General features: G+C 39.1%; 1 protein-coding gene across 1 annotated transcript; it reads left to right on the top strand.

The window, feature by feature from the left end:
- The first annotated feature begins 1639 nt into the window (after positions 1-1639).
- ARHGAP17 (Rho GTPase activating protein 17) lies at positions 1640-27279 on the top strand. Its single transcript, XM_009286620.1, has 20 exons — positions 1640-1737; positions 1862-1901; positions 6042-6146; positions 6967-7043; positions 8134-8245; positions 8446-8522; positions 9232-9343; positions 10132-10200; positions 10361-10442; positions 12762-12889; positions 13284-13395; positions 13977-14058; positions 14519-14599; positions 15330-15443; positions 15812-15903; positions 16042-16198; positions 17406-17648; positions 19704-19867; positions 20272-20889; positions 26362-27279. Exons 1-20 carry the CDS (start codon positions 1640-1642, stop codon positions 26490-26492), a joined length of 2694 nt encoding a protein of 897 aa, XP_009284895.1. The 3' UTR covers positions 26493-27279.

Here is a 27279-nt window from a genome sequence, read left to right as displayed (position 1 = left end):
GGACAGAAAACTCTGGCTGCTTGAGAATTTTGTGTAATACCATTATCATGCACAGCACTATGTTCCCACAGAAATATTTAGTAGCTCTGTATGCTTCTATCAGATCAGTTAGCTGATGTGTGTAGTAGTTGCCACTTCAGATTAGATTAAAATCTGGTTAAGAATGTGCCGCTATAACTGGAGTATTCTTACACTGTTGTTCTTCCATGTAATTTCTGGTGTGATTTTGCAAGACTCAAAAAAACCAAAAAAACCCAAAACCCAAACCACCCAAAAACAAACAAACAAACAAAACCCCCAAAAAACCAAACCCAAAAAAACCCCACTCACCACCCCCCCTCAAAAAAAAAAACACAAAAAAAACCACTGGGAAAAAAAAAAACCCAAAAAAACCCCAAATAATTGCCCTCTAACAGGGTACCATTTCGATCAGACAGTATTTCTGTTTGTGTGGAAGAAAAGTTTATCTATCTTGTATGTGTTTTCCTAAACAAATAAATATTACAATGCTTGCAGTTTATGTTCCTGTCAAAGTATTTAAGTGGCTTTTGTCTTAGTCTTGTTGAGGTTTTGAGCATTACTGTATTCTCATATTTAATTATTAAACACCTTACGGTTTACAAATAGTTCAAGCAGATAATGTGCCATGAAATTGAAGTCAAATGCCTTAAAAAACAAACAAACCCCTTTAAAGTGAATGAATCTTGTCTTTGGAGGCATTTCACAAGTTCAGCTGATGAAGCTTGATCAAGCAAATGAACTTTTTGTGCATGACCGATCTTGTGGTAGGTTATTAAACAGATTGTAGGATCAGAAGGAAGTCGGTGTAGTAGATGAGGAACTCTGACAGCAGCAGGGGAAACTCTCTGAACAGGAAAATAGGGCAGTGGAGTACCTCCAAGTCCTTTAGAGCAATAGGCCTGTAGTCATGGTGAACAGCCAAGTAGAAGAGATCACGGGTGAACTAAATTTATCTTTATAGATCCCGCAAAGGTAGGGTAAAGCAGTGTTATAGCAAATGAGTCAACACCAAACAAATCTGGGTCAACATTAAACAATTTGAAGTTTATGTATAAATTGTGATTGGGAAAAGGTGTGGAATTGTATGTGTAAAGGTTTGAGTATGTTTGTAACAACTGTTAACATTTTTGTCTGGAAGTATGTGTGAGTATTCAGACATTTTTCTATTGAGGGTAGACCTTTACTGGTAATACTGTTAACTTCTGATGATCTTTTTAAATAATAATTTTTTTTTATTGTTTTAGTATTATGGAAGTCAGCACAATGAGGTAATGGGAGATATTTCTGATGAAGGTTGTGTGCATGTAAGGTTAAGGGAAGGTGTTCAGGCTACCATTTCCACTGATTGCTGATTGATAAAGCCCTGCAGTGGTAGAATATGAAAAGATGAAGTTGGCTGTCCTACTTTTCTCATGTCTTTATATTCCTTTACATTCATGTGTGTTGATAACATTACCTGATTAACAACATGGAGTGAGATTCAAGTTGCTTCAGTACTTCTTTGCATTCAAGTGAAGTTACTCAGGATTCCGGTTTGCTTTGTGTTAAACCGTGTGCGGTCTGCAATATAGTTGAGCTTGGTGCAGTGGATTCGTGCTGTGGGCTGGGAATTCCGGGAATGTCAGGCTTTCCCAAGCACCCTGTGCTGGGCAAGCCATCCATGTTCATGCCGGGGCTGGGAGCCAGCGCTATGTGCGACATCGTGAACATGGCGGTGTTTGCAGCAGTGGCCATAATGGGTTTATAACTTGAAACTGAATGGGTTTTGTCAAAAGCATTGTAGCAATCTTTGACCCTGAACGTGCTAATTAGTCTGACAATGGTCTGTTTTCCTCCTTAGGGCTGAGAAAACGGAGGTACTCAGTGAAGACCTGTTGCAGGTATTGTAACATGGTTAATATGTATTTTTTTTTTTTAAATGCTCTATGTGAAGTTTGAGCCTTCTGAGTTTAGCGGAGTACCTAATGTGGGGGAAAAAAAATACTGCAAATGACAGGGGTGAAAACAAGGATGTCTTTGGCTGACTTCTCAGCACATGAAAAAACTGTGATAAAATTTGAGTGGGAAAAGCTCAGGTACTTCTGTTTCTGAATCTGATCATGTAGCTTGATAAAGTGAAGGAGGAAGCATTTTTGCTTTTAATTAGATGAACTAGCTTGTTAAGCTTATGAACCCTTAGTGCTAATGACTTGCCAGTCCATCTGGTGGTGGACGATGAGCTGGGAAGAAACTGTGATTAGGCACAGCTGGTTTCTGTCTTCATTTCTGTTTCTCTTGAAGAGGTCAACTTGGGCCTTAAGAGAAGTGGCAAAAAACATGCCAACTGCTTGCTAACAGATAATGTCAATTTTTTCTGAAAGTCTGGAATTGCTCTAAATAAATGTACAAATGCTTCTTGTTCAGCTTGTGGTATTTGTTCTCAAAATTGTCACACTGACATTTGATTTGTTTGCAGACTTGTCATCTCTTTGAAAGTATACCATCTAATCAAACACTACGTTCGTGGTGGAATTTTAGTTGCAACTGTTAGATTAACAAGGTTGACTGATTACATGGAACAAATTTGATTACAGATTTATTCTACATAGTTTTCTTCCCCTGGTTACTTTGTGAAAGACTTTAAAAAAAAAAAAAAAAGGCAAAATGTAAATTGGCAAGGGAAGTCAGGCTAGCTGCTCCACGGGACCTCGAGTGTAATGGTTATTTCAAATTGATTACAAAGCATCTTAGTATGCTTAAGTTCAGGACCTGTATACAAAACATGGAAGCCAAACAAATGGTGCAAGTACTTTTATTTCAGATCTCTCCAGCTGTTCAGATTAAAGTAGAAGATGAGAGAATGTATTGAATTAAATTGAATTAAAACTTGAATTCAGCACAAATGCATGAAATCATCTTGAGTAATGGCGAAATGAGGTGACCTGAAACATTTTACCCAGCTTTTCAGAGGACTGCTTTATGTGAACTGTCAATATCTTAACAGTTTGACAATACTATTTTTAATTTCTAAAGAGATGTGTACAATTAAATGGCATAAAGGATGTTAAAACACCTTTATAGCCTTCGAGGGCTCATCTGTTTTCTTGGTTAGCTGCAAAATAGTAACAAGAAGTGAAAGCCAAAAGTACTGCTGCTTGTTGCCAAAAAAATTTTGCAAGCAAGGCTTTCCCAGGCACAGAGCAGACTGGCTACACCCAAGTGGAAGAATTTACTCACTTGTTTGTTTGCTCTTGGGGGCTTGTGGAGGGGAGAGGGGCTTTTATCTAACTAAAGAGCTTAAAAGCGTGGTACTGTTCACTTTATAAACATGTTTCACAGTGTTCTTTTTTATATTTAGCTCAAGCTTTGACATAGGATTGCCATAGCTTTTTTCTGTTTTCTGAAGTGTAATACTCCATTTCAAGTATCTGTTAAATGTGTTCCTGTCTGAAGACAAGGAATATAATTCAGTACTGGAAGGGCTTCTACAATAGACCCACTTTCTGGCATGCCCTTGTAGTGTATAATAAAGCAATTGTGTGATGTTTTGTACACTGAAGATGCCCTGTGGGTACAGACAGCAAGGCCTGTAGGTCACATTTTAAGTTCAAAGGTAGCTTAATGGAGATTAATGTCCTTCATGGTTTTCCTGACATCTTTGAACTAAAAAGCAGATCGGAGAGGAGAGTATATTATCGTGAGGTTTTGGGGTCATGTTCCTCCTATCAGTCTTCTGCCCTTTGAGTTTGGCATTCAGGCTGTTGGGAATATATGTGCTCCAGAGTCTTTCTAAGGAATGTAAGCCACCATGCATGGCTGACAAGGGCTGTGTTAGTCTGCTGGGATCTGTAAGATAGTTCAGTTACAGGATGTCACCATGTTTCAGGTGTGGAAAAAATACTGAGCACAGGCTCAGTATTTTAAGAAGTCTTAACTACGTGAGCAGGCAAGAATAAATGCTTTCACAAAGAGTGGATGGTTTAGAATGTGTTGGTGATATTTTATTTTGAAGATAACACAACAGAAATAAATCATCTTAGCAGCAACAGTAGACCACAAACAGTACCTTCTTGTTCATATGTCTTCATATGGACTTTTTTGAAATGGACTAAATTTTGAGCTTGTTGATATATGCTCTGTAAATAAAAGGCAATGCCTTGTGCTTTCAGAGCAGTCCTTCTTGGACAGTCTCTCTGCACCTTACTTTACCATAATAGATTTTTATTAAGCTTTTTGAGCACCTCAGCTTGGATTCATCTTGTGGCTGTCAAGAGCTTTTAAGTCCCTTTAGTGCCTCATGTAGCCAGTGAAACTTCAGTCTTCCTACATGGTCCTTCAACTCTCCAGCCCTCCTACACTGGTTCTTTCACCTTCCCTTTGGACTTGCAAAGGCTGCTGCTGGGCGGCACAGCCCCAAGGCCCAGCTTTGGGTGCTCCTCCAGGCTACAGCGTAGCAGAACTGCCATTCCCCTCTTCTGGAAGGAAACGGCGAGCCCAGTGCTGCACTTGCTCGTGTGTTCAGGACAGGGCTCCCATGCCCAACAGCAGTGATTCTGTGCTGATGCTCACCAAGTCCCCATCTGTCTGTGCCTCCCTCCACCGGCATCTTCTTCCTCGCAACTTCTCCCAACCCAGCCCTGAAGGCTCCTCTTCTGTTGGATCTGCTGTCCCTTTTAGTAGCCGTAGTTTTTACTAGCTGCTTTTGTTGGGACCTAATTACATCCTTCCAGTTGTAACCACTTTAGAGATATACATATCCCATCGTAGTAGTGCCAAATAAACCTGTTGGGAGGAAAAATCATGTCATTCTTATCTGGATGTGTAACATTCTAAATGAGAATTTATAGCATTTTGTGTTCATTAGGACATAGCAGTATGCCTGTTCTGGAAAAACCAACAGTGTATCTCCTGCTTTAAATGGCAGGTATGGTGCCCTTAACAGTAGCTAGCAGGGGCATAATAACTTAGCACTAAAATTACTAGTCTGGCAGCTAATCTGTATTTATGATTGATAGGAAAGCTGGAGAGAATTATTGTCCTGAAAATGTAATAGGAGTGATTTTAGAGCTGTATCAAAAACTGGATTCTGTTCAGATTATTTCTACAGATGAAATCAACTTTTTTTTCCCTTGCTTTTTAAATAGAAGCCATTCCAAAGGGCCTCCTTTTATTCTTGGTGAGTCATCAAAATGCAGATAAACAGCATTCTTTTGGTGCTGTGCATAGAGAGCTCGGTGCCATAAGCAGTTCTGTCCCAGTGCTCATCACTTTGTTTGCTTTTGGTGTTCTTTGAAATAAAATAGTCCAAATTCCTTACTTAAAATCCCTTAAAAGAACAGTTTATTAATGTATACATTTGTCATATTCACAGTCTGTATTAAGCCATGTTTCAAATATACTATGATAAACAGAATTCTTGTTTGTGCATTGACGCCTATTTTTTTCATTCCACATCCCTTCTGAATCCCATTAATCTCTCCCTGAAAATACTATTTTGCTTAGCATGTAGGAACTTTGTCCTTGCATTTAACGGCCAGAGAAGGAAACGCAATAGAAAGCTTGCAGTACGTAGGTTTGGCCCAGTGTAAAGGAGCGGTCAAATATGTCTTTAGCCTTCTACTTCACAAGGTCACAATGAAAAAAATGAGAGTTTTCCCACAGTTTTCTCCCTAAATTAGTGTCTTAGATATCCGCATGTGCCATTCATCTCAGATGGCAAGTATCAACCTTTTGCTGAGACAAAAAGTAGGGGTAATGTTTTTCTCCCTCTTCCACTCTCCAGTCTCGTGAACATTGCGAGCTCCAACTGAATTGCCATGCCACTGAGGGGAAAAAAAGAATTTAAATCTCTTTCCAAGCATTTTTGCTGTCAGGCACTTCTGCTAAGCATCTGAACTTCTTGTAAGCTGTAGAACTTGAGAAATATGCAACCCAGAACTAAGTGTGGTACAGGAGGAAGATTTTCTGCTGAGGCCAGGAAAATAACTTCTGGTTTTTTGTTTTGTTTTCTCTTCCTCCTCTTTCCCCCTCCTGCCGACTAGATCGAGAGACGTCTTGACACTGTGAGATCTGTTTGCCACATTGCACAGAAGCGATTAATTGCATGTTTTCAAGCCCAGCATGGTACAGATCCTGATAAGAGACACGTAAGTACAATTGCCCTTTGGCTTGTCTTCTGAGACTAGTCTGAATACGGTCTGGCCTTCTAAATACTGATCAGCTACTATGCCTCAAATTATCCAAGAGAAGAAAAACTCTGTAAAATCATCTCACATGTTGACATTATTTGGTAAAACACTAGCTGTAATTCCCCATCTGGATATAGTAACGTGACCTTGGAGTACCTTAGTAGTGTCAGGACACTCACTTGTTTCTGCAGTGTGCTGAGTACCTACAGCTTTCATAAGACCTGACTAAGAAGAGAAGATACTCTGCAACTCTGATCAGGCTCCTCGTATTTAGAATTACCTTTGCGCACTGACATCTCCAATTAACTGTAAATATTTCTCTGTACACATTTGATTTCTGCCCCTCTTTAGCAAAGCTGTATGTAGGTTTTCTTAAAGTGTTAGAATCAGAATTAATTAACATTCAAGTTTTCTCCTTTTATTGAATAATAGAGACCTCCTGAAAACAGGGGCACACAGAATGAACCTCTGCAGAGAACTGGTTGTTTAGATTTCAAGTTAAAGCTGTTTACTTGTATCTCAACTACTATCAAAGACATTTTGGGCCAGTCATTCCAACTAAGACTGAGAAGAAAGTGCTTTTCAAAGTATCTGAGAACAGGAGTCTTGAGGCTTGAAACTTTTTGTGACTTGGCGTTTTCTTAAAGTCAAAGAATGAGCTGCCTATGTGTATAATAGAAACCATATGGAAGAAGAGAAAAATCTTAGAGGGGATATACTGGGAAAGCTGGACAAGGTGAATAGAGCTAAGCTAAGCACTGTTCCTTCTGTTCCATAGAAAAAACTTCCTCTAACAGCTCTTGCTCAAAATATGCAAGAAGGATCTCTCCAGCTAAGTGATGAAACTCTGTTGGGGTAAGTATTTGGCTATATAAGTTGCAGTCTGTCATTTTATTGCCTGCAGGACTCTAATTAGAGACTTTGGGTACATAAAGGCTGTTTTCAATCTAATGAAACTAATATTTCTAGATTCCTTCTCTAATCTAAAGGGAGAAAAAGTGAGCAAGCATTTCTTCTTGAGTAATTCTGAGGGCAAGTTTTAGACTTGCTCTGAATTGTATTCGAGAGGATTCTGATTCTCTGCTATCTTAAAAGCTTTTGAAAGTGGCTTTTCTCCTTGTGATTATCTCCATTTAAAGTTCAAAATTTAATGTAAATACTGCATTCTGCAGGTTTGCATTAATGACTTAAAATAATGCCACTTTGCATTACTGGCTTCTAGTTTAAAATAATGCCAATTTCCTTATCCTGGCAAAGTGCATATTTACAACTTACAGGAAAGTGGCTGAAACAAATGAACATCAATATGCTGAATTCCTAGAGCAAATGTGTTTCCTTGTTGCTGATGGTAGTTCTAATGGAGCCAGTGGAGAATGACCTTAAAAACCTTTGTGTGCATTTTTGTGAGCTGTTGCAGGAGATTTAAACATGGATAAAAATCTTAGAGAATAGGGTTTTTCCTTAGAACAAGCTTAAAACAAAGGTCAAATCATGGTTTTGGAACCTGAGACTGCTGCATACGTGATTGCCTGACATTATGGTGTTAAGACTTTTTCACATTAAAGGGGCTTAGGAAAAAATTAAATACTGCATTGAGCAATTTTCCTGCATCTGGTGAGATGGAAGGATGGGCTTTTGAAATGAATACTAACTTCTCTGCCCTTAGGGCCAGTATAATCACCTAGATGACTTAAAGCCTCCAAAAATGTTGTAATGGCTAAGGAATTTTAAAGACAAAGGTTTAATAACACTCCTTGCCTATCCCAAATTTGCCCATGATGACATAGGGCATCTTGGTTTTATGCCGTTAAGTAATGCCTTGCTTTATACAACACAAAGCTTTCCAAAAGGATAGCAGACAACAAAGGGCCACCACTGTTTTGTTTTGAATCTTTCTTCTTTAGTCAGTAGTAACTCACATTACAACTTCCTATAATTCTTAAAGGAAAATGCTAGATACATGTGGTGATGCAGAGAATAAACTGGCAATGGAGCTCTCTCAGCATGAAGTGCAGATCGAAAGAGAAGTTTTAGATCCACTGTGTCTACTAACAGAGGTAGGTCACTTCAGCCTGACTGAAGAAATAAATCTGGATTTATGTATAAACTAGCAAAAATGGTTTATCACATTGCTAATAATAAAACTGTTTTAAGGGGTCATGCATTAGTGGTGGAAAGTGGATATGAAATCTACAAAATGTAATTTATTACATTTATTTTTAAATTGTGTATTGTAAGCCTTGAATTCTCGTTTTAGACGGAGATCCCAAACATTCAGAAGCAGAGGAAACAGCTTGCAAAGCTGGTGTTGGACTGGGATTCTGCAAGAGGAAGGTAAGAAATAATTTTAATTACAAGGTCCTTTTCTATTCATGCCAACTTCTTGTTGGCGTCTCATGGCATCTGATCTGATGCTGGTACTCGCTTCTGAAATGCTACTGTATGCATGTTAATACTTTGCTGAAAAAAGACAAACTTACATTTAAGTTATTAAAAAATGGACTCATGACTACTAGATCCAAACAGAATCAAGATTTTGGAGCTCTTACATGCCTATATATAATTGGAAGAATGCTGAAAACTCATCTTCTTTCCAGTTCGCTTAAGTTGTCAACTTAAATAAGGAATAGGAGTCTAATTTTGTGACTGTGCCAAGTGCTTTTACAGCATTATATTGAACCATCTCAGTGGTAGGGTCCTAGGTTGTTCAACTTACCCTTAGGTCCCATTAAATGGTCTTAAACTGTGGTAATAATTTATGTAGCATTTTCTGGGATTGGTAGTTCTAACATGTTATACACCCCTGTTAGAGGTTTTAGAGAATGCAGGATTTCTTGTGGATTTTTATAGTTGTTTAGCTGTTTGTGAATTATGCCAGCGTGTCATAAATGGTGTATTTTGAGCACCTTCCTTAGTTCTGTCAGAAAACTTCTGAAACTATCGGGTTTGTTTTCTGTCAAAAGAAACTAATTTCAAGGCAGCCAAATGCAGATTCTTGTTTAGTACTAGTTTTTACCAAATGACTGCAGCCTTTCTTCCACAGGTATAATCAAGCCCACAAGACTTCAGGAACAAATTTTCAAGTGCATCCTTCAAAAATAGAATCTCTTAAGGAAGAGATGGATGAAGCTGGAAATAAAGTAGAACAATGCAAGGTATGACAAGATGAGTCTCTTATCTTTTACATACCTCTCATTAGCAAGAATAGCAATCGGATACGGCTGCTTCTGTAAGCCTTGCATGTGGAACTGGCTGTCTGATTACCGCAGTCACAAATTACGTGGCTGTTAACAAACTGTATGTCTTAAAGGTATATTAATGCTAGCTGATCTCTGTCTGAATTGCTTGAATTTAACAAGGAACTTCCTTTTTTAAAATGGGTGTTTTACATTACTTTCTGTTTCAGTCTGAGACAGTTATGAGAAGGAACTGTGTCTTAGCCTTGACTGAAATGTGCAGGGTGTCTGTGTGCTTCAGGCCACTGAGTAGTCATGCAGTGTGAGCTACCTGGGTGAAATTCAGACTGCTGACATAAAAGGAACATTCTGACTATTACAGCTCTGAGCAGTTCACATTCAGTTTCACTTCTCAATTGTCAAATACTACATTATGCTGCAGTTGAGCTGAGCACCAAAAACCATTTAGTAGTATTTGTCTTTGTATGCAGGGATTGGCTGTAAATAACATATTGCCATACAATCCAATTGTTGACTTACGTGGGCAGCAGCTTTGCTATATAAAACAAAGTTAGGCATTTTGAATGAATTTTGCTTGGAAGAATACATGTGGCAGAGTAGGTGGATTACTGGCTTCCTGTACTGCCTGAATTGATAGTTCAAACTTACTGCAGGCAAAATAAACATATATACTTCTGTCTTTCTGTACAAGTTGAAATGCCCCTGTAAACTTGATGTACTGTTTTGCATTCTTTTCTTTTTCAAAGGATCAACTAGCAGCAGACATGTATAACTTTGTGTCCAAAGAGGGGGAATATGCTAGATGTTTTGTTATGGTGAGTATTTTTTCAGTACGACTTTGATTGCAGCACGTATGTGCATAGACACTCAATTCTCAAAGATTACATTTTGTGTGCTAAACCTTCTAGTCTTGTTTTATGTGCTCATCAGAAGCTAATGCTCTTTTTGTTTTTAAAATGTGGCTTCTGTTCTCAGTTATTAGAAGCACAAGCAGATTACCATAGAAAAGCATTAGCAGTCATAGAAAAGGTCCTACCCGAAATTCAAGCCCATCAAGGTAAAGTAACCTGTGCTCTGGCTGATGCTTCTCCTTGCCTGTGCCACCTATGCACAATATTCTCCTCCTTTATCTTGATTCTCTTGCATGCAGACTTATTTAATAAGGCCATTTTGATCTACTTAACAATTTTACATTCCCAAGCATAATTCCATCTTTGTGTTCTCTGGAGTTCTGCAGCCATATTTTAACACACTAATAAAATATTAAGGATCTATCCAATACCCAAGAGGGTAAAGGAAGGATTTTTCTATTTGCTTGCACTTCTTCCTTGATATCATGTGACTTTTTGCTAATTCATACCTGGCTTTTTGGGCCAATTAAAGTTTCATTGTGATTTAGGAACTTTTTAGGGTCCTTGCTTCTTGAATTATTACTAGGCGATTATCAGAAAAACTGCCCTTGTTCTAAGGAGCTTGACTTTTTTTCCTTTTATGCAATCCTTTTTCCGAGTGTGCCCACTGCACTACAGCTGGCTAATGGAGTGTTCACATTATTGTGTTGATTATCAGCAGTTAAGAAAAGCAAGTAATACAGCTTCATTTCTTCCCCGTGCTACTAAGCTTTCCATTGTCAATGGGAGTTAAGGTGTTACCATTAATGGTTTGGTATGAAGATGCACTGTGTGTTGTTGAAATTGCTATCCTTAATACTGGCTATACTGTCTCTTAATCTGCTAATTGCTTTGAACAAGAAATAGGCTGAACAAAGTCTGAGAAAAATATAATCTGAGCTGAGCAAGACTCAAGTATCTTCAGTTGTGGACCACATGCAAGTTGTAAAAGATGAACCATTAAACTAAATACGTCAAGAAATATGAGCATCTTGCTGAAAGATGATATAGAATATCTGTACTCTGTAGATCTGATGGGAGGTGAGGTAATGCAAACAAATGATGCTTACACAGAATCAGGGCTGCATTATGGCTGTATGGAAGGTTCTCTGTTTACAAATACGACTGCTTTAAATTTGTTGTTGTTGCTTAGCTGCTTTGTACAAACGCTTCATATGACAAACGCTTCAGAACAGATTAGCCATCCTGGAAGGTGGGCTAGGAGGCATGTTGTCTAAGTGGTCCAGTATCTAACGTCTAAGTGTAGGGCATGACTTCAGTTGTGTTTCTAGCTGTCGTGTATATTACTGTGACTTTGAACAATTACTAAGATTTCTCTTGCTAATGTTTGCTGTAACTTGCAAAACTGGGGAAAATGGCATGTGCCTCTAGAGCATGGTGTGTTAATGAATGAGAGGAACTAAAGCCTTATGAGGGATGCAGTTGATGTGGTTTCATAAACAAAAAAGGGTAAATTAAATCCTTTGCAGAAGCACATTTCGTGTATATTACTGTGACTTTGAACAATTACTAAGATTTCTCTTGCTAATGTTTGCTGTAACTTGCAAAACTGGGGAAAATGGCATGTGCCTCTCATGGTGTGTTAATGAATGAGAGGAACTAAAGCCTTATGAGGGATGCAGTTGATGTGGTTTCATAAACAAAAAGGGTAAATTAAATCCTTTGCAGAAGCACATTGTGTCTTCAGAGGACTCTCAAAGTCTTCATCTTTCTTGACCTTTTTTCCACATAAAAGAAATAATGCATCTGTACTAACAATAACCTTTTACATCTGCATTTTTTCAATTAAGACAGCAGAAATGGGTGCAAAAATAAATAGTAGGAAACAGGAAATTCACATTCAGTTTGGAGAAACTTGTGCCAATTTTGACTTTCAGAGTTAAGCAACAACGGAGAAATTGAATTGAAAATTTGTGCAAGCGTTAGTGATGGGCTGTTAATGTGGTAATTCTAATGTAAGACATTGGGGCTGCTAACATCCATTTTAAGTTGCTGATTCCTTAAATCAGCAATAAACTTTTTGTTAACAGCTTGGTTTTTATCCACCTTAAATACAGTTAAAACTAAGATCAGCCCAGGTCGTGCAATCTGGACAAAATTTTCCTCAAAGATTCTTGCAAACCTAAGCCTTTTGGTGTCTTGGCAAATCAGAATTAATGTGACTTACAGCCATGTGGTGGCACTTGTGTTGAGGCCTAGCGGGACATGCACTTCCAGTTACACAAAGGATTTGTGTGCGATATTCCATCCAGAAAGATGCAGAAGTATTTTTTTTCTTGAACACCAGCAGGCTCATTTTCTCTTTACTCATGATATAAGGGACTTTACTGATCAAGGGCTGTAAAACTCCTACTGTATTCTGAAAATTTCTTTGCGGTACTGGAGGCTGTCTTCTTTTCCTGTCTGGGACATAATTCAAGTGTTTGTTAGATATTTTGCTCAGTGTTTTGATACTCTCCAACTAGACAAATGGACTGAAAAACCAGCTTTTGGAACTCCATTAGAAGAGCATCTCAAGCGCAGTGGTCGTGAAATTGCAGTCCCTATTGAAGCCTGTGTAATGATGCTTTTGGAAACGGGAATGAGAGAGGAGGTAGGTGATACTAGATCGCATGCTATGAAGGACAGGAAAAAAGAGCTCAGTCAAACTCATGGACTGGTGTCTACTTCTTAACAAGTTGCTTAAGTAATTTTGTTCATTAGTGTAGATGATAAATCTTTTGCAACAGAATAATCTTCAGCACTATTTGAAGTATCTTTGAGATGAATGCACCTAGAATGAAAAATTAGGAATGGGCCTATTTAGAGGGAACTAAAACATTGTCAGATGGCAGTGACGTGTTAAGAGCCACCTAGGTCATAACAGTGTAAGGTGAAGACACCAAAGTTGAAACTGTTCTGAAAGAGGCTGTCATAAAACTTCTACTGTTTCATGCTTGTACTAACCTGTTGTTACCAGTCAAATACATTTTATTTTTATTATGCAGGGCTTATTCAGAATTGCTGCTGGAGCCTCCAAGTTAAAAAAGCTGAAAGCTGCCTTGGACTGTTCAACTTCCCAGCTTGACGAATTTTATTCCGATCCCCATGCTGTTGCAGGTATTGTGAATGTTCTGAATCAAAACCAGGTATAAATAGATACAACGCAAGTTTATGCTGTTCATTTAACTGTTGACTGGCTGCAGTGTAAGGTGTTGATCTCTGCAGATAAACTATGAATGAAAATAAATTGAAAGTTCACTTCATTGCACAACTTAACACAGATAAGTATAGGGTACGCATGCTCATCACACTTGATGTATTCATGTCTGCATGACAGAGCGGTGTTTAAAATTCAGGTGATCATAGTAATCCAAATACCGTATTTCCCCTCATGACGAGTGTTAACATGATCAAGTGAGATGAGAGCCATATGTAGACCTTGAATAAGGTCTTTGTTCTGAAGAGATGATTCATAGTTTTATAGTACATGTTTCTGTCAAATCACAGTAATTACTGGAAGACCTTTTGTGTTAAGTGTTGAGCAGATATACTGTGGAAGTGTCAGGTCTTCCCACTGTTTCATTGGATGGAACTTGAGTCCTATTACATAGATGAAATTGCAGATCTGAGGACAGAATTTTAAATGAAGACTGAAAGCATTGGCTAAAAAGCTAGCCTGTTTCTGGTCTGCATTGCAGGTGCCTTGAAATCCTATTTGCGAGAGTTGCCAGAACCTTTAATGACCTACAGTCTATATGAAGAATGGACACAAGCTGCAAAGTAAGCATATTAAAAATAGTCATATAGGAAAACATTCTACATATTTTTATCAAATTTGGTGGTTCTTGTGTGCATTCAAAAGAAAAGACCAAGCTCACACAGTTTACTTTCTCATTTCTGCTCTAACAGGTAAATATTTTGTGTAACAAATTATTTTAAATTTTGTGGTTTAGCTTAATACTAATTGCACAAAAATGTGGTGAATTATCTATTTTATGTTTAAACATAAGGGCTGCTTCAGACTATTGGCTGCATAGTATTGATGCTTGAGCAGTTTTCTTTCGTTGCAGGTAGAGATAATTCAGCGATTTGACTAGCAGGTTACTGAATTACTGAATACAAAACACTGCATTTATTTGGCATAAATGGAAGGTTATACAGTCATCTCTTTGTTCACTGCAGAAACAACAGTTTTCTGATCTGAAAGTAAGATGTAACAGAATTTTTTTTTTCCTTTCAGTATTCAGGACCAGGATAAGAAGCTGCAAGAGTTATGGAGAATTTGTAACAGATTACCTAAGCATTATCATGCTAATTTCAGGTATGTATGAACATCTGTTGACTTACAGCACAGCCGCTTTGATGCTAGAGTACTACATTTCAACGCTGATTAACCAAAAGTCTAATCCAGGGTTTTTTTTCTTGGCCAAATTCAGTTAGGTTTATAAAAGGACATCCTGTTTTATCAAGTAGTTGGTGTGCATTGGTGGTAGACTTTTTCAGTCAAGTTAATTCACTATTGACTGTAATGAAATAGTGAGGCGCAGAACCCTTCTACTTAAGGGTCATGCTGTTGGCAATAGTACCTGACTTTTCACCAGCTGTGCTCTTCATTGTATTTTCCAGTCTTAGAAACCACGTGGATGTATCTTACACATGTTATTTTTCCTTTCGGTTTTGCCTTTTGGGAATGAATCGGAATAAAACCACCTTTGGTGACTCCTAGAAGCGTGGAAGTTCCATTACAGGATATGAAAATAGCTGTTGAGTAGGCATTCTCAATCTAAATGTTTTTTCTGAAAACATAATAGTTCTGTAGTTCCATTTTGCTAAAGCGGGAGATGCTTTCTTTACTACCCAGTTCAACTTTTGTGATTCAGAGTAGAATCATGAGTAGAAACTTAGTAGCCAGCTACCAAGCAAGATGGCTGTTTGTCTTATTTCTGTTTTGTTGGGAGCTGTCTTTACGAGTTCTTGAGTTTTTACTTAGTTCCTTTCAACAAGAAATGCTCTTAGTTACTCCTGTTTACTTATTTCTTTCCTTTTTGTAGGTATTTAATCAAATTTTTAGCAAAGCTTGCACAGAACAGCGATGTTAACAAAATGACACCCAGCAATGTCGCAATAGTCTTGGGCCCCAACTTGTTATGGGCAAAGAATGAAGGGTAAGTTGTTTTAGGAAAGCTACAAAACAGAACTTCCATGAAGCTGTAGAATTTCTTGTCAGATTGTTTTAAATCATGTAGACTATTCACAGCGACAGACTATTTGCCTAAAAAATATTTCAAATGTTCTTTCAACCTGTGCCTCCAGATCCTTTTAGGCATGCACCTTTTTAGGAGTGTTTTCAAACGCTGTGCATGTTACTGAATAGTCTAGATTTCATCAAAGTGTGAAGTTGCTCTTTATGTGGTACTTAGGAGTCTTGATACATCATGCTTAGCATAATTTGTCATTTAGGTAGTATGAATTTTTTTCATTTTCTTACTTTGATAGAACTCTGTGTAAAGTGTTCTACAAATTTCTTCTGCAGATCCCTTGCTGAAATGGCAGCAGCAACTTCAGTCCATGTGGTAGCAGTTATTGAGCCAATTATTCAGCACGCAGACTGGTTCTTCCCTGGAGGTAAATTCTTGCCATAGTTAAAAGAATTTTGTATTTGTGATAATCCTACGCAGGTAAACCTCCGATAGCTTTTTGCAGTGAGAGGCACCATTTTGTATATGTATGTCTTAGTATGCATTCTCTCTGTCTCTCTTTCAGATCAAGATTTCAATGTGTCTGGGGCATTTGTTGCAATTCCTGCTGTTAATTCAAATCACTTGTCACACACTGGGAATGAATATGAATCTGGGACACTGGAACGGAAGAGGCCTGTTAGTATGACTGTAATGGAAGGGGATTTATTAAAGAAGGAAAGGTATGTTTCATTCTCGGGTTAGATTTCAATTATTAGCCCACTCCTGAGAGCTGGACTACCGAGGAGGCTGTAATCGGACACACTTTTATTGGTTGCAGGAGGAGAATTTCATGGAAATACTATAGGTAACAATAGTGATTTATTTCCCCCCCATGTTGTTGCAGCCTGAGGAAGGTTCAAAGGTAGTGTACTGGTATTTGCTTCCAGTTATACTCTATGCATGATAAAAAACAAGCAGATAATTACTGCTTCCAATTGTCCTATTACAGATTTGGGGGGTCTAAAATCCACTGAAACAGAAGTGTATATAGTAGCATCTATCAGTATCTAACTTCTGATATTCCATGGCTTCTTTTTCAAAGCCCATAAGCTGAGGTGGTGTTACCTGGTGCCTTCATGATAAGACTTCTGAGTTGATGATGGTACAGTATACCACAGCAAACAGTAGTACGCTAAAAAATAAAAATAAAACATGCTGTTTTCCCATATAACATGTAGTGTGTAACGTTCATTTATTATCACTCATATCATGAATATTCAAGTGATGTGCTGTTTTGTTTTTAGCTGTTTATGCAAATGTTGTTACCTGAATGTTAACTATGGCTAGCCACATGCAAATTTATCAGCACTGACAGAGGAAGAAGAAAATCAGTTCAAGATTCAGTCTTTAACACAAGAATAAAATTAAATTCTAGAACGGATGTGCTGTATGCATTCTAAAACCTGTTAGAATTTTAGTCCGTTTATCCATAATTCTCCTTTAAACACAAATCAGAGCGTATATCCAGTGGCTTTTTTGTCTGTCTTGAAATCTGTACTGCAACTTAGCGTGTAATAGAAACAAAATTCATGTGGCAAAATATATTCGGTGAGGAGATACTCTGGTATGTAAGGAAATGTATGTATTTACGTGTAAAATTACTGAGTGGTTTGACCTCATTGTCATCAATGTCTGTCTTCAAATGTAATTGAGTAGCTTGTTCCACTTGTGTAGCTTACCCCTCTGTGTGGATAAGCCAAATAGTGTTGCATGTCTTAACGTTAATGGTGTTATATGCAGAAAGTTGAAGCTTTCCTTGTTGCTGCTTTGCATGCTAAGCAACAGGGGTTGCGTTTGTCTTTGTGGGTTATAACAGCCAATTGTCCTGTTGCTTTAGTTACCTGGTGTTGGCTGGCGTGGTGTGTTTACTCTCTCTTCTTTCTGTAGCTTTGGTGTCAAGGTTATGGACTTCCAAGCGAATCCTCGGAGATGTGGCACTATAAATAGAAAGCACACATCCCCAGCTTTCCAGCCACCACTTCCACCCACGGAGGCTGGCGTGCTGGCTCAGTCCGGAGCGGAGCAGCACTCACAAACTTCTGTGGCTGAAACAAGCCCAGTGGGTGCTGGTTTTGCTCTCTCTGCTGGCACAGCAGAACACTTACAAAGTCAAGGAAATGAGGATGTCAGGTAAGAGGCATGGCTTCTGCTGGCAGTGTCTTAGCAGGCTGCTTCAGCAGCAGACTGATGTGTCAACTGTATCTGCTTCACAAGGCACCTCTTCTACCTGGAATGCATGTTGTCATGTGTGAAGCCTTTTCAGATGCGGGCAGAAGCACTGTGCGAGAACTCTCTTGCCATGTGTATTGTTCCAGAATCGATCTTCTAAAATAACATACATTGTTCTGTATGTTCCAGAATTGATCTTCTAAAGTAAGAGAATTCTTGGGGAGAAAAATGATGATGAAAAATACTGAAAAAGGCTGTACTTCTACTACCCATGTTGACCTTTCCAAGTTATACTCTAGAGGTGTCCACATAGTATGACCATCAGTTTGCTGCTGAAAGAACAAAACCTACCACTGGCAATACTAGAAACCTGTTGGTCTTGTTTGTTGTTACTTGTACACGTTATCTGGATTTGTCTTTTTTGTTTTTTGTCTGTAGCAAGTGTTAGTGATGACCAGACTTGCTTGCTAGAAAACTGGAAGTCGATTTATCATATTTCAATACTAGTTTCTTTAGGACAAGCATACATACAGGCTTTTTTGCTACTTAATTACTGTTGAAACTCCGTGTGATCATGTCCCCAGTATTAGTATACGTGGACTCCAAGGCTAATTGCAGTAGCCTTGACTCTTCCTTTCATGTATGGTGAAAGCAGCACTTTGCTTTCGATATTTCTGTGGCCTGAGAGATATAACAAACCACATGTAAAGGCCTGTAGTGCTCTCCAGACATCAACCTCTCACACTGCATCTTACAGTAAGACACCACCGTGGAGTTCAATGCAGCATTGACTCCTTTCATATGGCTTTTGTTCTCAGGTGACACTTTTACAAAAACTTCTCATTCGGAAATCCCCTGCAGACTAATATTTCCTTCACAGATGTCTTTTGTGGCATAGGCAGCTAAAACAAAACCTTGAGAATAGTGTCTAAAAGCTGCATTTAAAATCTGCACAAACTCTGTGTTCAGGTACTTGCAATTTATTAACAGCATCTGGAGAAATTAGGATTGCAATGTGCCAGTAAAAGTGACTGAAAGGTGTTAGTCCATCTGAGATGAGTAAGATGCTGCAAGAGACTATAGAGAAGTGAGTGAAGACTGCAAGTGCATAGCAAGAGGAGGGGGCACTGCCCAGTACCACCTTGGCTGGTTCACACTCGAGTGCTGTGTTTCCCCCCAATTCTGTTGTCTTCATAGCCAAGGGTCAGGAAGAGCTGAGTTGTCCTGATCTCAGTCTCAAAGATTTTACAGGAGTTGCTCCCTCAAAACAAGTTCTGGTCTCCCAGCAAGTTAAAGCTTAATTCCAGGTAGGGTGGAGAGAAGGCTTCAGCCAGTCAATGAAGGGAAAAGAACCTCTCCTCTCTCCATGCCCAGCTCTCGCAGTCCCTGGGCCCTCCCGAGGGCTTCCAAAGGCTCCAGGGGCTTCAGTGGTGAGGACTACATCTGCCTTGCCCGTATACTATACGTAGCAAGTTGGTTCATGTCCTTTTTTTTTTTCTCTGGCAGAGCTTCACAGATTGCCATCATGTGGTCCTTAGTACCTAGGTCTACCAGATAACTGCCAGCGAATTGGATGTGATGCTATAGCAATGTTTTGAAAAAGCTAACAGTTATAGGGGTAATAGGTATATCTGAATGAAAATTTATATGAACTTTCATGTTGGGAGTCTGTTTTTAGAGGATCTGCAAATGCCCTGAGGATGCATTAGCATGGAGGCTGTACTCCTAGGTATCAGTACTGCATTCAAACAGGTACTGTGACACTGCAGAACTACTTGGATGCCTGATTTAATTTTGGTAATTGTTTGTACAGGCTTGCCTAAAGCCTGCTTGCCACTTGTTTGAAGAGTTGTAGCACCGTTCAGTCTTGGTAAATACCAGCCAGTGTGGAAGTTTTTCTGAAGCGTTTGAGGGTCGGAACTATAGCACAGTTCGTAATGTAAACCTGAATGGGTGCAGCTGATCTGGGCAAGGCGTTTTACAATCATCTTCTGATTTAGGATTTTTAATTTTCAGTACCTCAAAATCTAAGGACAACACATCTTCAGCTACTCCTCCACCCGTGAGAAATGGTGGGCACGCAGCCACCGTCCAGAACCAGTCAACAAGCAGCACTAACCAGCTTTCTGTTAATCAGCCGCAGAACGCAGCAGGTCCCAGTCCCCATTCAATGAGGAGAGGTGTGTTTCATTTGGTTTTCAAGCCACTAAGTTCCAATTTTTTATGTACTGCAAAAATGCTTACTAAAATAACTTTATCAGTATTTCTTCTTTTATTCCAGACAATGGTTTAATTTGCTTGCATTTCACTAAGGTGTAGCTAAATGCATCTTTGGACTTTTGGACTCTTTCATGAATGCTGGTACTAATGTTACCGACGCTGTTTAACAAAATCACTCAAAGGCTATTGATTAGTAAACCTGTGACAAACTTCTGTAGCTTCCTATTGATATCGCTTTTATTTGATAATACACCATTTTATTTTGATCATGTACTTGAGTATTCTTTTGTGCTACTGATTTCTTTCTTTCAGGATTTTGGTTTCACAATACACAGCCATGAAATCTCACCTCTTCTCTTAACAGCTGTTAAGAAGCCTGCTCCAGCCCCTCCCAAGCCAGCCAACCCACCGCCAGGGCAGCCAGGAAGCCAAAATTCTGCCCCAGCTGCTCAGCCACCCTCTGTCTCTCCAAAACCACCTGCTAGAAGTTCTTCTCCTCCTGCTCAACATGCAAACCAAGGAGCAGCCCAGACATCTACTTCCCAGGTTTCTGCACCTCGGAGATATTCCAGCAGCCTTTCCCCAATACAGGCTCCCAGCCATCCACCACCACAGCCCCCAACACAGGCTACTCCTCCACTGCAGCCCAAATCAAACAGTCAAGCATCTCCTCCTGCTGCACCCAGCAGTGAGCACGGACCAGAGCAGCCCTGTTACACTCCTCCGCAGACTCCAACACCACCCGATACACCCCCTCTAGGAAAACATAATACTAGTTCCCCATCGTCACTGCCACAGCCATCTACTCAAGAAACCTCCCAGTCTCACTCTCCACCTCAGAGTGGTACGCTGCCGAGGCCACGGCCGGTACCAAAACCCAGAAATAGACCTAGTGTTCCCCCTCCGCCTCATCCTCCTTCTCAGCTGGCTGGAGATGGTATTATTGCAAATCCCACGCAAACAGCTTCCAAAATAGTAACAGGTGAGTGGATTCTTCCCTATTTGGTGTCTCCTCAGGGAGTGGAAATGAAGAAAATAATGTCTGTAGCTGTAAATGAACTGGGGGTGGGGACTGAAAACCACAAATAACAGTTAAAATACTAAGTCGCTCATTTCCAGTTAAAATGCTCACCCACCTGTTCTGTGCAGAAGGATTTGGGGCACTTCCATAGTGAAGGTCGGCATTCCTGAGGCAGAAGGGTTTGGGGGAAAGGGTAGATTAGCTTGCCTTTTTCTTTTTTTCCTACTTTGGAAGCAACCAACTCTCTAGAGCTTTCTCGAGGCTCAGCATCATGGCAGTCTCAATTATGCTTATACATCTGCTGCCAAAAAACAAAATATTTGGAGGAGGGAGAAGGTGTAGCCAAGGATAGCATATTTTGGCACATACAGAAGATAATAAAATGCCAAAAGTGGTCACTGATACATGTTCTAATAGACAAGATACTAACACAGTGAAGGTTTTACCTTATGATAACGAAGTCTCCTGATGGGCTTTTAAGTTGGGCATCCAGAAGCTGAAGAATCACATGCACTTAACTGTATATCTTAGGTCAATTTCTAGATAGATCTTCATATTTTAAATGCAGCCTTCTTTTTCTGTTTTGAGACATTTGTGAAGTAAGGAGAAACTTTTTGTCTTCTCACAGGAACTTTGTGGAGGTTGTAGTTACTGGTTTGATAGGGATAATGTTAATTTAAGTCGGGAGGGGGGGAGGTAACTGCTGAGAACAGTCAAAACTAGCAGATCTTGAAATGTTCTCCTGCTGAGTCTCTGCTTATTTTAGGAAATTCTGAAGGAAGAGTTAATGAATGTAGGAGACTAATGCTTTTAAATCTACTTATTTAATAATGGTTAAAACTTTCCAGTGACACTGTAGCTTCTCTAGAATAAGACTAATGTATTGGAATGCAAATTATAAATTCTATTGCCTAACAGCTTTACCCCATGATGCCTTCACAGGTGGGGATGGTTACTGCGAATAAGGTTTGTACTTACCCGAAACATGCAATATAAGCTAAAATGCTCCTGCACAGCAATATTTTATTTGTAGCTTTATTTTGTATATGCGCTTTGGAATATGTGCTCTCTGTCAACTCTGTGTATTCTCATTACTACATATCATTCTGTTTGTAAGAGATTTTAAGACCTATGCTGCTTAATTTTAATAGTCCTGTGAACATTAAGTTACTCCTTAGAACAAATTGTAAAAATAACTATAATTGAGTAACACTTCACACAAAGTCACCAGAACTGCTAGTCCACAAGTCGAGTGTGAAGCAGTGACCCATTTAAAACAGGTTTGTTCTCATCAGCGCAGGCAAATACTGAAGCTCATGTGTTTTTCCTACAATTCAGTGTTTTATGGTTTCATTTTAATATAGCTTTCACTTTAGGTTTTCAGTTATTTTTAACTACTTGGAATTTATTTGGCAAAATACATGTTCATGTGACTAAAACCCTTTGCAGAAAAGCACCCAGCAGCATCTGCATTCTGGCATGTTTGCATTTGCATTCTGTCAGCTCCAGCCTCACTAATAGTACTAGTCTGTTCAATCGCAGCTGCCAAACGACACATTAATAATCTTACTAGTCATATGTAATGGGTTAGAGACACTACCTTTTTAAGGTAACAACTGCATGACAGGCTGAAAAAGTCGAGGCTGCATTCCTGAATTATCTCAAGATTTGACTGCTTACAGGAAAGACTAAAATTAGTATTGGATTGAGAAGTCAAGTTGGAAGTACAGTTTTCTTAAATTCAAGAAACTAGCGGTAAATGAGCTGCTTAAGCAACTAAAAAGTAGCTTTGCTTTTTAAAATAACAGACTTTTCCTTATTGTACTTCTGTTCTTTTTGTCAGTATCTTTAAAATACAAGAGCAATTTATTTCAAAACTGAACTCAGAAATAAGGTTGGGGCCCGGATCTTTACAGCACTTACAAATAAGTTAAGAATGGGAACAGTGCTGATGAGTCACACTTGAAGGAGAGACTTAACCTTAATTTCTAAGTCGTGTTTCATAGGTTGACCGTGTTTGTTTTCATTTGGGAATTTTTCTGGTTCTGAGGAAGTTGCTTTAATGGTAGCAGACAAGCAGGATTTGTTTTACCCCAGTGTAACTGGAGAAATGCTTGCCTTCTAAATAATATCCAGCTGGTGTGCAGGGGGCTGCTTTATTAGTGGGGGAGTCTGTGAATTACAACTTAGTGCTGACTCCTTCTCAGTTAAGTTACAGGCATAACAGAGGTACACGACTGTCCTGTAGTCTGGGTAAATATAAAAAAAAATTGAAATCAACAGTGTTGAAATGAAACAGTGTTAAAACTGGAGAGGCTTAATACCATTCCTTTCAAGTGCAAACCGTAGCAAATTGGCCACATAAGTTGTGTACGGTAAACAATAGTGTGAAAGCTGCCATGCAGGAAAGCCAGTAAAAGAAAGCTGACAATGAAGGATTCTCTAGCAGAACTGATGAAGGAACCTAGAAAAATCTAGTATGTTTTGCCCCAAAAAAACCCCCAAACCACCTGGGGAACAGTTGAAGTGATACTCAGACTTACGTACAGCAGTACACTCTGTACAGGATCACCCACCTTTTCCAGATCAATCTTTTTTAAGGGATTAATGTTTGTTCTGAATTAACACCACTGCATATTACGTAAGAGTATCTGCTCTAACATCTACACGTGCACATACAAGCACTTATTATAGGCTGGCTGACTTAATTCACAATGTGAAATAGCTGGTTTTAATTTTAACCTTGAATAGTGGAACAAGGGAAGACAGATGGGAATAAAGGAAGCCAAAATTAAGTTGCCAGCAAACTTCATAATATCAGAACAGGAATTCTGAATTGTTTTCAGGATACTGTTGAATTCCTTTGTCCACGTACTGGACTTCAGTAATGCCTCAAATTCTGTTTTATGGTATTAAAGTAGTAAGCCCTAGAAAAGAATATTCTAATCAAATTTTATTAAATAATCTAGATGTTTGACCTGCATTCAGTAGGAACTGTATTGGAAAGTTCAATGGTAAGGAAAAGGCATATGATTGGCCAAAAATGTTGCTAATTCATAATCATGTGTGTGCTAATGCCCACTACTAACCTGTCACAAATAACACTGCTTGCTTGCATTATCATTAGCGTGGCATGCAAAAAGAATGGCTGTTTGATGCTCGCTCTTACATTAACGTACTAAAAGTATTGGAGACTAGAATGTGTAAAGTTGTTCATGTTTTGACTGGCCAGTTTCACATTGTACTTCTTCCACGTACAGAAAATCCTATCTAGAAATCCACGTGTTTTGTACAGAGTTTCATTTAGTATTTGAAGTAGCTGTACCGTTGTTTGTCACAAATGCTCCTTTCCTGTGTCACCTCACACTTCCAGTTACCTCCTTTTCCGATTCGTCCTTCACTATGCAGTCGTGGTAGGGAGAACAACTGTGCCTGCATCTAAAGTGGAAGTACACCTTTTGAACCATACTTTAGATGAAAGTTGAAAGGTAACAGTAGGTACTGTTAGATATTCGGGAGAGCGCAGTGCCTCTGCTGCTTGGTTCTGTGCTCATCTCTTCTGTGGTCAAGCTCAGTGTGGAACATTTTGAGTAAGGGAAAAATGCAAGAAGACTTTTAGGAACTCACACCATTGCAGTTTATTCTTCTATGTAATACTGCTTCTGTTAGCAATAGTAAAAATGACTAAAAAAAAAATCTAAAGTTTACATCAACTGACTTTAAAAGTACTTAAATTTTCATCTGTTGTAGAAACAACAGTTATACAGTATAGTTGGGATAAAGGAGAGCTGCTGATGTTATGAAACTTGGTTTCATGGATCGGGGACTTATTTTCAGCACCTGAATGTGAGGCTAAGTGAAAAGGTTTGGTTTTAAAGTAGCCCCAGTGATTATTTCTTCATTGCTATCAAAGGTCTGTTGAACAGTGACCGTCTTGTAGGTGCCACAAGGCACTGTTCACTGGGTGTAGCCCAGTAACCAGGATGCCGATTTTCAAAATGAGAATGAGGGCTGGGGAGAGAAATCTGTTTAAAAGATTCCCCCAGGATGATGGTGTTTAACGAGTCATAACAGTACTGATGGTTTGTTCTGTGCCTTCTGGATGATTTCGTTTACCACTGAAGCGCTATCTTAGCAGAATATGGTAGTCCTCAAGACTCTGATACAAGACTTGGGAGAAATTTTATAGTTCACACCTCACAAGAAAACAACATAAATCCTGGAATCGCGTTTTTGGGAAAGCTGCAGCAGTAGAGATGAGAACGTTTTAACTGTCCTGTGCAAGGCAAGCCAGTTGGTGTCAGGCCACAAGGTGATGGAGTTCCAGCTACCACAAGGTGATGGAGTTCCAGCTACCACACTAACAGTATCGCTGAATACAAAAGGACACTGCGAGTTGCCTGAGGCTGGCTGGCACTCTGGTCACGGGCCGAGAGGGGAGCAGGGGAGGCTGCACTCGGACTGCAGTGCTCTGCCTGCTTTCGCCTCTGCCGTGTCATTTAGCTCAAAACTTTCAACTTGAACCTTTATAAAGTAACTTCTGGGCTAAATCTAAGACTTAATGCTTGAGATACGAGTCAAAGTCTTCATAGGATGCCTGTCTATGCCACCTATGTTCAAAAGCAAGGTATTTATTTGGATTCCTTATTGATTGAAATGATCTAAATGAGTTTCTATTTGGAACAGCTGCTGGATTGCAGTAAGTGATGTCATGGCATATTATAAATTAGCTTTCCAAAATACTGACTTAATATTTTTCAATTACGTTTTTTGAACTGTTACAGATTTTTCTGGTCTTCTACCTACCAGGGCAGTCAGTCACCAGAAATGCAACATTTTGAGGTCCTTCTTGGACACCTTGGCTTGAACAAAATTCTCCTCCCCTCAGAAGTGGCAAAGAACATGATGTTCCCTTTTATACGCAGGAAAGGGGTTTAATCTGCATTTGATTTAAATAGTTTCTTCCTCTTCTTGTGACAATACCTCCTTTTGACACCATACATGTTCCTGTTGCTTCTAAAAGTCATAGGTAGTGGTTACCTGGCTGATGATTTAGGTGCCAAATTTTTTTGCTGAGTGACCATTGTGTTTTGACGTGAAAGTCTGGAGTAACGTATCACTCTTAAGGGGCATTGAGGAATCTGATACTAAATCATACCTGCTGTCTTCCATTCGTCAGAAAGAAATGTTTTTCTTATGTACAAGACTAAAAAAAGGTGTGCAGGAGAAGCAACTCAAACGTAAGCTTTTTAGTTTGGCTTAGCCTTCTTGTGTCCATGTGTGCATGTGCACATATGTGCCAGCCCTCTGTTTGAAAAGCCTCTGTTGATCTTTCCTTTCCCTTTTCTTTCTGAGGAAATGCACCAGAAATACACTAGTGAATGAGATGTCCCTGTCCAGGCTGCTAAACTTGCTCTTCCATTTTTTGTGCAGACTCCAATTCCAGTATTCAAGAACCACTTCAAAACCCTTCTTCGGAGCTTCTTACAGAGACAGCGAGCAAAGAACTGCACAACCATCTCATGCTCGACATTGACAATGATACGGAAAGCACTGCTCTGTAACGGAAGCTCTCAAACTCTTTAAAGGTTCCTCTCCTGGTGGGAAAACTAACAGACCTAACAGTGAAAAGCTTCTTTTGACGATATGGCAGAACTGTGTAGAGTTTGACTTGTGCATCACAGAGGAAGTGATTTAGCCATTCAGAAGAAGTTTAATGATCTGTGTCTCAACAATGGTTTTCAAAATCTTGGATGGAAGGAATTAATTACTGCAGAAACTTGCATAGGAAGCATAATTGCTGCTAATACAGATGGTATTAGCAGAAATTCCAAAAGAATAAGCAGAACGTTAGTTATTTAAAGTGCATGTATTATGGAAATAATCTTTTTAATGTCACGATTAGACTTTTATTTCTAGTTCTTAGACAATACAAGGAGATGCCTTGCAAGAGACATTCCCTCACTGATTTGCTGCAGATTCTTTTTAAAACATGAACCAAAAAATGCCAGAGTGCTGGTGGCGACTGCTGGTTATCAGTCGCCTTGTCAAAACTGTGGATGTATTCTAGTGCCTTGAAGGACTGTCATACTGTAGAAGGAAACTTACTGTATCTTTAATCATTTCATTGCTACTTAATGATCAGTACTTAATACTTATTTCATAGTTATTTGTATTAACCAAGCCTGCTTTTGTTTATGTGGAACTTGCAGCTGTTTCAAGATGAAACTGTGGAAGTGGTTTTTTGTGCTTTCATTGAAAATGGTTGAATTTTGAAAGAACTTTGAAACGGATGTTTGGATTCGTCAGTTGGGTGAACATTTATAAAATTAAAGATTGTCTTTTGTCAAC

This window comes from Aptenodytes forsteri, unplaced genomic scaffold (assembly GCF_000699145.1).
Source record: "Aptenodytes forsteri isolate BGI_AS27 unplaced genomic scaffold, ASM69914v1 Scaffold55, whole genome shotgun sequence".
NCBI lineage: Eukaryota > Metazoa > Chordata > Aves > Sphenisciformes > Spheniscidae > Aptenodytes > Aptenodytes forsteri.
The sequence above is the reverse complement of the archived record's forward strand: the minus strand, read 5'-3'. Positions and strand labels throughout refer to the sequence as shown.